Genomic DNA, 12,573 nt, shown 5'->3' with positions numbered 1-12,573 from the left:
TACGTTAAGTTTTACTTGTTATTACGGGGAAACTGAAGCAATGGAAATCACGTTATTTCCTCTGTTTTCCTGCAATAACATTGTTTTTTTTTCCTCCATTTTGTTGAAAAAATTAATCTTGACTCTTGACTCTTAGGGCTTCCGTACTAATAAACACAAATATGAATTCAGTTTGTTTGTTTTGCAAACTGAGCTCTGTTTTGTTTTTTTGGTGTTAGCCATCCACTTCTTCTTTACATAAGATGAGGTTCACAGAATTCATACGGCATGTATGGCACAACATTTAGCAGATGTATTGGTCTAACAGACGACAGAGCACTGGGAATGTAAAAAGATTGGGCAAGATAGCCTTTCTGTTCAATGTGATCACCTCTAACCCACCTTTTTTTGAGAGTTTTTTTTAGTCTTTAGTTGAACTAATGTTAACATTTATGCATCAGGATGTTAACAACATTCAGTGACACCTCTTTCAGAATAGGGGGCTGAACTTTCTTTTCAACCCCCCCCTCCAATGTCTGGCTCCGTCCACTCCGCTGCCATTCGGACGTGGCACTGATACACCCACCAGGAGGATTAGGGAAGGTTTAGCAGCCGTGCCAGCCCCGCTCCCCGTGCCACCCCTTCCCTCGGCACAGAGGGGGGTCCCGCTTGGCATGGCAAGGTGAACTAGCCTCTGATTGATGGGCATGGTTTCAGCCCGCTACTGTGCTCCCCAAGGCCCGTGCCTCCCTTTCCTTTCTCCTACTGCTGTCTTGGCAGCGGTGCCCACCTCCTCTTCCATGCCAGGCAGCCAGCTAAAGCTCCTGGTGGGCACATCAATTACATAGCGGCACCTCCCCTCTTTTCTCATGTCTATCTGCGGGTCTGTCTACTGTCTCAGACGATGCCAATCTGCTCCCTCTCCATCTCCACTGCCGTCTATAGCTATCTCCTGTGTGTTAGTGTGTGTGTGTGTTTTTTTTCATGTTCACAAATATATCTTTGCATATGCACAAATGCACATGTATTCATGCACACACTCCTGCTCCCTCTCTCAGGCAGGTCACAATGGTTGGTGGGAAAATCCTCCCCAGAGAGCACTCATTGCCACAGGCTCAGCTGTACAATAGGCTCAGGTGTGTGTGCACGCCTGTGTGTGTGTGTGTGTGTGTGTGTGAGTGAGTGCGTGTGAGGTTGCCTGCGCAGCGCATGGCTGCCTTTTGCTGTTTAAAAATGTCTTTATCTACTGCTTAATTATCTATTGCTTCATGTGACTGCTTTATAAATGAGAGGAGCCTGAAAAAAAAAAAAAAAAAGAAAAGAAAAAAAAGAAGAGAGGTAGGTAGGCCCACAAATCGCTGGAAAAAAGGAATCACTATGTTAAAACCGCATTATTCTGTCTCTGGAGTCGATTAACATGAATATTTCAATCTTCATTTGGATTTTTTGGCTATTAGTTTCTCTTGGCAAATCATGAATCATTTACTTACGGCGATCGGACGCCATCTGGAGTTTTCATCAGACATTGTCTTTTATTTGAAGCTGTCAAGTCAAAGGGAATCGAGTTTCACGTTGGAAGGGATGAAAGCACAGGGCATGCGCCTCCTTAAATGATGCTAGCAAAATAATCACAAATGAAGATGCTAACAAAAAAAAAAAAACAGTCTTAACCCCACTGTTTTTTAAGAAAAACTGCATCCGACTAAAATAACTGCACAGTTGAATAACACTACAAAAATACTCTTGTGGAGCTAGAAATGAAGTTAACTGTACCTGGGCTCAACTAAAGTGTGAAGTGGAGGCAAAATGATGAACAGGAACAGGGCGCCTCGCTCACCTTGGTTACGGGTGTGGTACAGTACGGAAGCCCGGATGGCGAAGCGCGGAAACCGAAGCGGGGAAACTGAAACGGCAACCACCGGGCGACAATGGCGGCGGGGCCTGGTGTTGCTATGCAGAGCGGTAGCCCTGCGAGAGAGCTCTCTCTCTCGATCCAACAAGCGGGGAGTCAGACTCATGGAGATCGGATTAAACCCGAAGAGGCAACCGGTAAGGACGTGATCGAAGGTTTAAATTTGTTTCGCGTGCTGGTTTTTTGTTGTTAAAATTATGTGGTTCACGACTGAGGCTAACGGCGGCTAACAGCTAACTTAGCAAACCAACAAGCGTTTTGTACGTTAGCGTAATGGATTTACTTTTGAGTAGGTTCATGACATGTTATGCGTATGTGCTTATACTTGTTTGGCTGAAATTATGTCACACACACTCATGAAACGCGAGTTGTTGGCACCGGGCTGGGTGTTGTGTTTGGGAGAGTAGCGGCTAGCTGCTAGCTGATAGTTAACGTTAGCAGCTCGCTAACATCAACTTTGTTCATGACTATTTTAAGGTCTCGTAAAAGTAATTTACTGTCATTTTATAAATGTTCTCTATTCTGACAGCAGTGTTTAACAAAAAAAACAGTCGATGTCGTCTCAGATGCCCGTAGTAAACTAAGAAGTTGTAGCACTATGTTCGCTCACAATGACAGATTATGATAACAATACATTAGCCTCCGTTGTGTTGACACCTTCTGTATTTTTGACACAGTGTTGTGTTGTATGTAGACCTGATCTGCCAGTTTTTGGGGGGTTTTTGTTGTTTTGTTTTTCGGGAAGTTGTGTTACTTGCTTTCTTGTTTGCAGTCACGGCAAATCTCATTGATGTCCCTAGTAATCGTGGTTTTCAGGGATGCTAGTAAGATATTAACCTGAACTGGAATATCTGTGCAGACCTGGTGCATTTGATGTGGTACATTTCACTCAAGACAAATATAGAGTAAACTGTCATGATTTAATATTTAGCTTATCGACCCTAAATACACAGTACTTTGTAAAAATATGTTATTTGGACTCACTTTATAAGACAAGATTCTTGCGAAACAGTTTTAAGCAATTAACTGAATTGATGTTTGACAAACTCAGTTATCATAAACGGAACACATCTGGTGATCTTATTTACTTGCTAATGTGTATTTTTCTACAGCTGAATGCATCAACGAAAACAAAAAAAACTTCTTCATACAAAACATACTTAAAATATGAACCCATGTCATCAGATTGTTGGTCAGTTCTTTATATTATCTCAATATTGGTCAAAATATCTCCTATGGATGATGAAGGGGCACTCAGTTACAGAGTTGTTGGTATGGCGGAATTAGATCATCTATAGAGGTGTTTGGAAGACATTGTAAATCTGTAATCATCAAAAGTAATGATTAATCATTTTCAAGACAGGGTATTCAGGTTGAGTTCTTTGATGTCTAAAAGGCAAATCGCTGGAATCTGCATTTAGCCCCACACACAGATCATAACTTATATTCAAGCAACAATATGTAAGTTTATGGAGAAAGATATTTGATCGTTAAGTCTCGTTTTTGGATGGGGACTTGTGTCTATCAGCAACCCAAAGCGTCAGTATTTGACAACCTGGGGACAAGACTCAACAATCAAATACATTTCTTCAAGAAGTTACATATTGTTGCTCTAAGAAGGACCAACAGGGAAATCAGAATTAGTACACTGAATTTGTATAACTTGTGTTTTTGTTGTTTCCACCTTTTTTCAGAGGCAGAGAAGCAGAATCGCATGGCAGCTCTGCTGGAGAGGCTCCACGCCAAACACAATGCTTCACGGCCATGGCAGGAGACCTGCAAGGTTGTGCGTCAGGCCATGGTGAGGAAGAGTCATCCTTTTCTGAGAGAAAGCCATCTGTTTGAATTGTAAAAAGAAGCACCTCTTAAAACCTGTCACAGGTTTCAATATTGTAGATTGCCTGAAGGTCGGTAACAGATGCTGCGGTCAGACCTGAACTGATGAGGCAAAATTTAACAGACAGCAAGCAGGGCAAGATAAAACACATAGGTGTGCACGAACAAGCTGTTAAAACAGTTTGCATTATCTCAAGAACCCACAGGAGAGTCTCCCTACCGACCTATTCTTTATACATTTAAGGTAATTAATCACTTGATTGCACTAACTACTACTTTGAGAACTTACCTGCTAGGCTGGTGAAACTATAGTAGTGACATTTAAATGTCTTACCCATCGTGTTGACTAAGCCAATTAAAAGCCAACCTTATCAGATCTTGTTGATCAAGCACTTTTATCTTCTTCCAACTATTATCTAATTTCGCTATTTATCTTCACCACTGTGTCCCAGGAGAAACGCGGTGGGATGAATGCAGCGGGTCACCAGCTTCTGCTCACCTGCTTGGAGACCCTGCAGAGAGCGCTGAAAGGTGGGACTGTCAATTCAAAGGACAGAAACACAGGGGAGAGCAGGGCACATTTTTCCCTCAGAATGTGTTACTTTCCATCACAAGGGGAAACTCAACTGTAATTATACTGAAATGAACTGCTGAACATTCAAGACAATTTTGTTAACAAGTTCCAGTGGTACTGACAAGTCTGCTGTAGGGGATACTAATTATATAAAAGAATTTTCTTACAACCAACCGTCTAAAAATTTCCTGTTCTCCTCTCCCTTCGTTTTCAGTCTCATCTTTGCCCTCCATGACAGATCGTCTAGAATCAATCGCTCGGCAAAACATGTGAGTTCTTCCTCTTTTGATCATGTTGTCTCACCCTCTTGTCTAGTCTCTCCAAACGATGACCAAAGTGTTCAGGGTGAAGAATTGGGAATTGTTTTTTTTTGTAATTTACCTAGAAATGAGACAAAAAACACACTAAGGGTTCGTACAAAATCTATAAATGTTGGAAAATTCTGAATTTTAACTGCCAGGTTTTTTTCAAGGTTAGGCATATACTTGTATTACAATATTATCCTTATGTGTCTGTTGTTTTCTGGCATCAAGATTAGCAAGATTAAATGAATTATTTTCTAAATATACAGTTAATCAATTGTAAATAGCTAGTAAAATTAACCAAATAACAATTTTGTTGGTATACATGTTTAAAATGACAAAAACAAATTAATCTATTTTGTGTTCCTCTTTTTTCCCCCCATGTTTTGAACAGGCTGGGCTCTCATCTCAGCACATCAGGCACAGAGTGTTACATTACATCAGACATGTTCTATGTGGAGGTGCAACTGGACACCAACGGCCAGCTAGTGGACGTCAAGGTGGCTCATCAGGGAGAAAATCCCACGGTAAGTTTACTGTCACTTCCATATGGCTCTTTAATTCAGTTGGTTCTCCAAAAGATGCTTACTACCCTTCTCATCTGTAATTAATTCCATTCATGTATCTAGGTGAAAACTTCCTCAGAATTGTTTTTTTTTAAATTTCGCTTTTCTGTATTTGTTCATCACAGAGTTGTCCTGAGCTGATTCAGCATCTGAGGTGAGAAGAGAAACGCACACTTTACGCTAGGCTCTCATGATAAGCAACAGTATAGTATAGGTTTCCATTGGGTGTCTTGTTGAATAATGCAGGTATTTGTCTGAAAGTGGTCTAAATCATGTCTCCTCCTACTTCACATCAGGGAGAAGAACTTTGAAGAATTTTCCAAACATCTGAAGGGACTGGTAGAATTGTACAAGCTCCCTGGGGACAAGTAAGTTGACCTGTGAATGACAAAACAATACTTTCATTCATAGTATTAAGTACAGGTGACTGCTTCGAATGGGCAAAGGCAGTGAAGACACAAATGCCACATGCCAATGACTGTTACTGTTGTCTTATTGTCTTATCTTTCTTAATTTCTGTGTTCCAGCAAGCTGAAAACCAAGATGTATATTGCCCTACAGTCGTTGGAGCTTGATCTCACCAAGATGATGCACATGTTTAGGTAAATTGACAGAATCTCTGTTTGTACTTTGTAGTCTATACTACTACTTTAGGGCTGTGGGGCCATTATGCTATGGGCTAATGAAGCTTAAAGTTGATTGGATTTAAGAAATAATGTTCTCAAGTTTAATTTAGTGTAGAGCCAGTGAAAGAGGCCTCTCATCTTCTGGTTAGTAGTTTGATCCAGTGTATGAAAAAGATGTAACATATGATGGTTTGACACTTCATTGTTTAAGCTGCATTGTGATCATTCAGTTTCGTTCGGCAACCTATGTAATGAATCAGTGTACCTGGTATATTTTGTTTGACTTGTTGAATGAATTAATAATTAAGAGTAAAACCCCAAAACTGTCTACATCTGTAATGCAATGATTTTTGATTGATTGTGTGTTTTCTAGGTTAGCAACCAATGCTAATACAGTGGAGACTATTCTTCATGGAAGTGTGGGCTTGTTGACTGCCAGGAGTGGTGGCCATCTAGTTACTCTTCAGTGTTATGTGTCTCCTTATGACATATTTGAGGAGGGAACCGGCTCACAGCTTAACTTAACAGACAACAATGGTATGTGGACAAAGGAAGTGGCTGAATTCATAAATGTACATTTGCCACTGGCCATATGATTTGCTGAAGGACTGTGACTAACCTTGTGGGACCTCTGTCACACTTCTCCCTGTGTGGACACTTGGCTAATCTTTACAGTTCCACGTTCTCTGGGTGTCAGTGTTTCTGTGACAATTGAGGGAACCTCCGCCGTCTACAAGCTCCCGATCGCTCCACTGATCACTGGATCCCACCCAGTGGACAACAAGGGGTAAGAAAGTGTGCCTCCCTTTTTTTTTATCAGGGAACTTGACACAAAATCTGAGTAAACTATATAAGCATGCAAAAGAAAAGACTCAAGCACTTTTTGGCATAATTAGGCAATCATCTGTGGTTTATTTTAGTATTCCACTGCCGAGAAAGGAGAGAGATGGCTGATTAATTTATTTTTGTTCTATTTCAGGACGCCTTCCTTTTCCACTGTGACCAACTCCAACTGTGTGGACCTGCCAGCTTGTTTTTTCCTCAAGATGAACCGCCCCATGCCTTTCTCACTATCCTTTATTCAGAGGCTGGGCAATGCTACTTGTGAGAACATTTCAAGTCCTAAATATCTACTGAAAGGATTGTGCTTATTTGTTTGATAATTTGAGCTTCAACCTCTCTTAATTTTTTCACAGCGATCCCAGTGTTTGAGAGCTCACCCAGCCTCTCGCCTCTCTACCAGTTAATTGTCCAGAGCCAGCTCCAGGTCCTGGAGGAGGGCGTCTCCACGCCGCCGCCCTCACACAACATGCACTTTTATTCTGTGAGCAGTGATTTCTTGTCATCAATGAATTCAGATTGTGCTATGATGTTAATGAAAGGGAAATCATTGACTAAGTAAAAAAAAAAAAAAGATCCACACCATTGATTGTTAAAAGAAGACCAATGCCTTTATGCTTTCACAGGTATTGCCAGATCAGGCACACTGCTACTTTCTGAATGGTGATGCCCCAGTGCAAGATGGTCATTCTCTTCAAGGAGCACTGGTTTCAAAGATCCCCTTCCGCCACCCAGCACAAGTGCCACTTTTGTTGGATATCATTCGGCACCAGGCAGCCTATAACAACTTGATTGGGAGCTGTGTGAGACGAACCTCTATCAGAGAAGGCAAGTACCTGGCATCTGGCTCACTGTATTTGCCAATCAACTATATGCACTCTTTTTGTGTCTGTATTAAATCACATATGACAAGTTTGACATCTTTGCTCTTGTGCCCTCAGACAGTGCAGGTCTGCTGCAATTTGAAGTATGTCCTCTTACCGACTCGAGTTTCAGCGTCTCTTTCCAGCATCCAGTGAATGAATCATTAGTCTGTGGTGAGCGCTCACTTTTACAAAATCTCAGTAATCCAGCGTGTGTTGATATTACTTAAATCTTTTGCTTATCTGAGTCCTATGTCCTTTCTGAAATCCTTCCTGTAGTTGTCATGGAAGTTATTGACTCCAGACAAGTATCCTGCAAGCTATATAAAGGACTGTCGGATGCTCTGATCTGCACTGATGAATTCATAACCAAAGTGGTCCAGAGGTAAAATTACCAATTCCCTTTGAATGCATAGATGTCAACATTATTTTTTTTATGCTGATTGTTTCCTCCTCCACATAGATGCATGTCCATCCCTGTAACCATGCGGGCCATTCGGAGGAAAGCAGAGACCATCCAGGCAGACACTCCTGCCCTCTCACTTATAGCACAGACAGTGGAGATCATGGTGAAGAATAACCTGCCACCTTCTGGTAGTCCCTCCTACATGACAGGCATGGCAGCAGGCGATGGAACTAACCCTATGGGAATGCCTGGGCTCACAGGGGGAAACACACCTACTGGAGGCGGACCGCCTGGGGGACCTAATTTTGCAGGTCCAATTACTTCTCTGTTTGGGATATCCCGAACAGAGAGGCAATCCCAAGAGGGAGGGTGTCCAACTCAAGGAGGGCAGGCTGGACAGCAACAGCTTCAGCAGCAACATCAGCAACAACAGCAGGCTGGTCAAGGCCACGCAGATGACTATAACAAAGTCACCCAGAATCCCATACTGACAAGTCTTTTACAGATAACTGGAAGTGTGGGTTCAAGTCCCAGCTCCCAGAATGCACCACAGCCACACCAAACTCCACCCCCAACATCCTCCCCTGCCAGCAACACCAAGAATCACCCCATGTTGATGAACTTATTGAAGGACAACCCCACACAAGATTTTGCCACACTGTACGGTTCTAGTCCATTAGAGAGGCAGAACTCTTCTTCAGGCTCCCCACGGACAGACAGCATGGGTGGAACCTGCTCTGGAGGTAACACCAAAGGGAAGAAGAAGCGCCTGCGGGTGCCTGAAAAGGGTGGCATGTTGCCTGGTACTGCAGCAGGTGGTGGAGGTGGTGTTTTAGGCATGAAATCGCAACAAGGATCGATGCCACCACACCACCAGCACCATCAAGTCACACATGAGGATGACTTTCATCGTGAGCTCCTCTCAATGGATGTGGATGCATCTCAAAATTCTATCTTTGATGTTAACCTGACTGGTGATGGCCTAGACACACCTCATAGCATCACTCCAGCACCTAGCCAATGTGGAACGCCACCCTCTGGCCCCAGCATGCCTTATCCACAGTCTCATGTCCAGCCTCAGCAACAGCAACCACCAGGTGCTGTACCACCTCGTATGGTCCGTCTCTCTAGCTCCGATAGTATCGGACCTGATATCACAGAAATCTTGTCTGATTTGCCTGAGCAGACGGGCAAAGGAAGCCATGGGCAGCATCCCATGGGCAGTGGTGCGGATGATGGAGGCCCACTGGGTACCCCAATCCGTGACTCCTCCAGCTCAGGTCAGGGCAGCGCAGTGTTTGACTCAGCAGACATTTTCAATACCAACAGCAATGAGAATCCTTTTACTGATGCGGCTGACCTGATTGCTGAGGCAGCTGCAACAGCTGCCACTCCCACCAGCGATTCTTCTTCCACAAACTTCTTCCCTGATGCTGCTGACTTCAACCCTGACCTTCTGACCTCAGGCGGTGGCTTCTCCCAGAACTACTTTGATGACAGCTCTCCAAGTGCTGATGGAGACCTTGATCTGGTGAAGGGTTTTGGAGGAAGTAGCCAGCAGAATACCCCATCTGGAACACCTCAGAATCCCACTCCACATGGACAGAGCACCCCAGAGCCCACACTGAAGGACCCTTTTGATATGGGGATAGTTTTTGGAGGCAACAGTGGTGGTGGTAAACCACTTCTGGGGCAAGCTCCTGATCTGGGAGACACACATGGTGGAGGGTCCCAGAGCCCCCTTATAATGGGGCTCGGAGGAGCCTGCAGTGACTTTAAAAGTACAGAACCCAAAGTTAAACAGCAACAGGGACTTATGCGGCCAAAGGATGAAAATGGGGGTAGTGGAGGGAGCAGTTCTGGGACAGGAATGGGAAGCAGTTCAACAGAGAGTAAACAAGTCAAACGTAGCAGGACCCCATCCAGTGAGGGAAAGTCTAAAGAAAAGCCTCCCAAACGTAAAAAGCTAGACCCAGATGGGAAGTCCCCCTCTCATAGCTCAGGGGGACGTCCGTATACACCTCCTAGTGGTGGCTCAGGCTCTGGAGGAAGCATAAGTGGAGGAGGCTCCAAGTCTCCCGGTAGTTCAGGACGATCCCAAACCCCACCTGGTGGTGCTACACCCCCAATTCCCAAAATCACTATTCAAATTGCAAAAGGGACTATAACTGGAGGAAAAACATCTTCCCATAGTGGCTACACGTCAAGCAGCTCAGCCACAAGCAGCACAGGTGGAGCAGGGGGAACCAGCAGCAGCAAAAGCCATCATTCCCACTCCTCTTCCTCTGGGAAGATCAAGTCTAAGGAGGGCTCCACGACACAAGGCAACAGCTCCAAGCCAGGGAGTGCCGGAATAGGGGGTGGAGGTGGGCCATCCCAGTCTAAAGGCTCCTCCCAAGGAATGGGTGTTGGAAAACCAGGATCCTCCCCAATCACCAAACATGGGCTGTCAGGACCTGGAGGTAGTGGGAGTGGAATAGGAAGTGGTAGTAAAGTAAAGACTCAGGGGGGCAAGCCTTCAGGGTCTCTTATGAATCCCAACATTAAGCCTAATATCTCCCCTTCTCATTCCCGCTCCAGTAGCTCTAGTGACAAATTGTCCTCCCCTATGAAAATGCAGCAGTCCCAGGTTCCAGGAACCCCTCCTTCATCCAAGGCGAAATCGCCAATGGGTTCAGGAGGTGGCAGTTCTGGAGGATCCAAATCTTCCTCTGGTGGAGGCATGGGCTCCCAGAAGCCAATGGGTGGAGGCTCCTCCTCTGGTTCTTCATCTTCCTCCTCATCTTCAAGCTCTTCCTCCTCCTCTGGTTCAATGAACTTCTCAGGGGGCTCCCAGTCTCAGTATGGGAGTGGTGGAGGTGGGAGTGGAGGAGGAGCAGGGGGAGGAAGTGGAGGTGGAGGTGGAGGCAGTGGTGGAGGGGGAGGAAGTGGGGGTGGCGGAGGGGCTGGTCAGAACAATGCAAATAACCCCAATGCCAAAGGGAAGTCTCCCAGTCGGAACAAGAAACCCTCACTTACAGCAGTCATAGACAAACTTAAGAGTGTAGGTGGAGGAGGAGTGGGTGAGGACGGGTGTGAGGTCGGACCTCCAGTAGGGGGAACTGGTTCAGGATCTGCTTCTGGTGGTGGTGGTGGTCCTGGAAATGTTCCCAGCAGTGGGTCTTCAAATATGGGTCCTTCCAAGCATGCCTCGTCCTCCCAAAGCGGGGACTATAAACGTGAGAAGTCGGATAAAGAGGCAAAAGCTAAAGTGTCTGTTTCAGGGGGGAACAGTGGGGATAAAAAGCTGATGGACCCAAAATCAGGAGGGGTGAGTACGACCGGTCTGGCCAAAATTATCATTAGCAAACCTGATGGCGGCTCACCAAGCATCAAGGCAAAGGTGACCCTTCAGAAAGCTGTGGATGGATCTGGTGAGTCTATGCGTCCCCAGATTTCTAGCCTCAAGGCTTCCCCCCTCTTCAGTGGCTCTACTCCCAAGCATGACCGCTCCTCCCCGAGCCACAGCCGCTCGCCAGGATACACCCCACTTAACCATGACAGTGAGAGTGAGTCGGGTAGCAGCTCAGTGGCCGAGAAGTCCCACCAGAACAGCCCCAGCTCAGACGATGACCAGACCATTCGTCCTCTTCCCCCCCAGGACTACATGAGCTCCATACCCCTCAGCTCTGGGGAGAAACACAAGAAGCACAAGAAGGAGAAGAAGAAGCAAAAAGAGAGGGAGCGGGAGAGGGACCGAGACCGCGATCGAGACAGGGACAAAGAGAAAAAGAAGTCATCTATGTCTATGGGGCCATCCTCCCATCCAGTAAAAGCAGACAGTTGGTCGCGGTCACCCATCTCAGCTTCGGATTCATCTTTGTCCATGATGGGTTCAGAGCGTCCACCCCGGCCCAGTCCAATATATATGAGGAATGAAGATGATGACCTTATGGACTCAGCCCTGACTGGCAACCTTTGATTTTAATAAGAGAGCCTCTTTCTTTGACTCCATTCTCATTTTCTCACTCGTTTTTTAACATATGCCTTTTTACATACAAATAAACCTCTATTTATTTAACTCAAGCCACAAATTGGAACTGGATACAAGAATGTTGTCGCACCTTGTGCTGTTAAAGCTGTATTTTACTGTCAAAGTATCAGCATATGGCATCTGGAAATAGAGATGCCAGTTTTAGACCTGTTGGTTGCTTCACTGTCATCCAAATCCACCCCAGATGACAGACTTCCTCAAACTTCATTAAGGAAATGTCTTTATATATTATATTTTCAGAAAAATGGTCATTATTTTTTTTTCATTGTCATTTCATTTTTCTTTTTGAGTTTAATAAATCTGCTGTTCATGTCATTTTTGTTAAAACGGACAAGACTGGCACTATACTGTATGTTGTCAAAATAAGTATCTGTTGTCAGATATTATTGTTATCAGAAGTATTGTAAAAAGCAAGAAGGGTACAGTGTTAAGTTGCCTTGTTTTCCAGATACAACTGGGGATTTTTAGATTTTGATACATTTTAAACTGTTGATGTGTAAATTAGTGTAGGTAAAAAAAAAAGACTGAAAGTGATGGTGATGCTGAGAGGATGTGAAGATGTGACATGCTGGTACATTTTTAACTGTAAAGGTTTTGGAAGCTTGAAATAAAGATTTCACTTCTCTGAGAACTTCA

At 44.5% G+C, this 12,573-nt stretch overlaps 1 protein-coding gene and 1 long non-coding RNA gene across 4 annotated transcripts in view; one reads left to right on the top strand and one right to left on the bottom strand.

Moving 5' to 3' along the window:
• LOC119009688 overlaps nucleotides 1–1,952 on the bottom strand; it is a 23,925-nt gene extending 21,973 nt beyond the window's left edge. Inside the window, exon 1 of one of the 3 annotated variants that reach the window (XR_005071793.1) lies at nucleotides 1,817–1,952. This is a non-coding gene — a long non-coding RNA (uncharacterized LOC119009688). Of the gene's footprint in view, nucleotides 1–1,469; nucleotides 1,790–1,816 lie in introns of those variants that run through there. The other 2 variants (XR_005071792.1, XR_005071794.1) reach the window with 2 other exon arrangements.
• med1 (mediator complex subunit 1) lies at nucleotides 1,851–12,573 on the top strand. The gene is made up of 16 exons (XM_037081180.1): nucleotides 1,851–2,028; nucleotides 3,586–3,692; nucleotides 4,180–4,258; nucleotides 4,516–4,570; nucleotides 4,998–5,130; nucleotides 5,295–5,323; nucleotides 5,466–5,537; nucleotides 5,697–5,771; nucleotides 6,169–6,332; nucleotides 6,471–6,582; nucleotides 6,775–6,899; nucleotides 6,992–7,119; nucleotides 7,262–7,463; nucleotides 7,577–7,672; nucleotides 7,778–7,883; nucleotides 7,962–12,573. The coding sequence occupies exons 1-16, from the start codon at nucleotides 1,908–1,910 to the stop codon at nucleotides 11,863–11,865; spliced, it is 5,508 nt and encodes a 1,835-aa protein (XP_036937075.1). The 5' UTR covers nucleotides 1,851–1,907; the 3' UTR covers nucleotides 11,866–12,573.

The sequence above is a fragment of the Acanthopagrus latus genome, chromosome 20, assembly GCF_904848185.1.
Source record: "Acanthopagrus latus isolate v.2019 chromosome 20, fAcaLat1.1, whole genome shotgun sequence".
Lineage (NCBI taxonomy): Eukaryota > Metazoa > Chordata > Actinopteri > Spariformes > Sparidae > Acanthopagrus > Acanthopagrus latus.
Note: the sequence above shows the minus strand (reverse complement) of the source record. Positions and strands in the feature narration are given on the sequence as shown.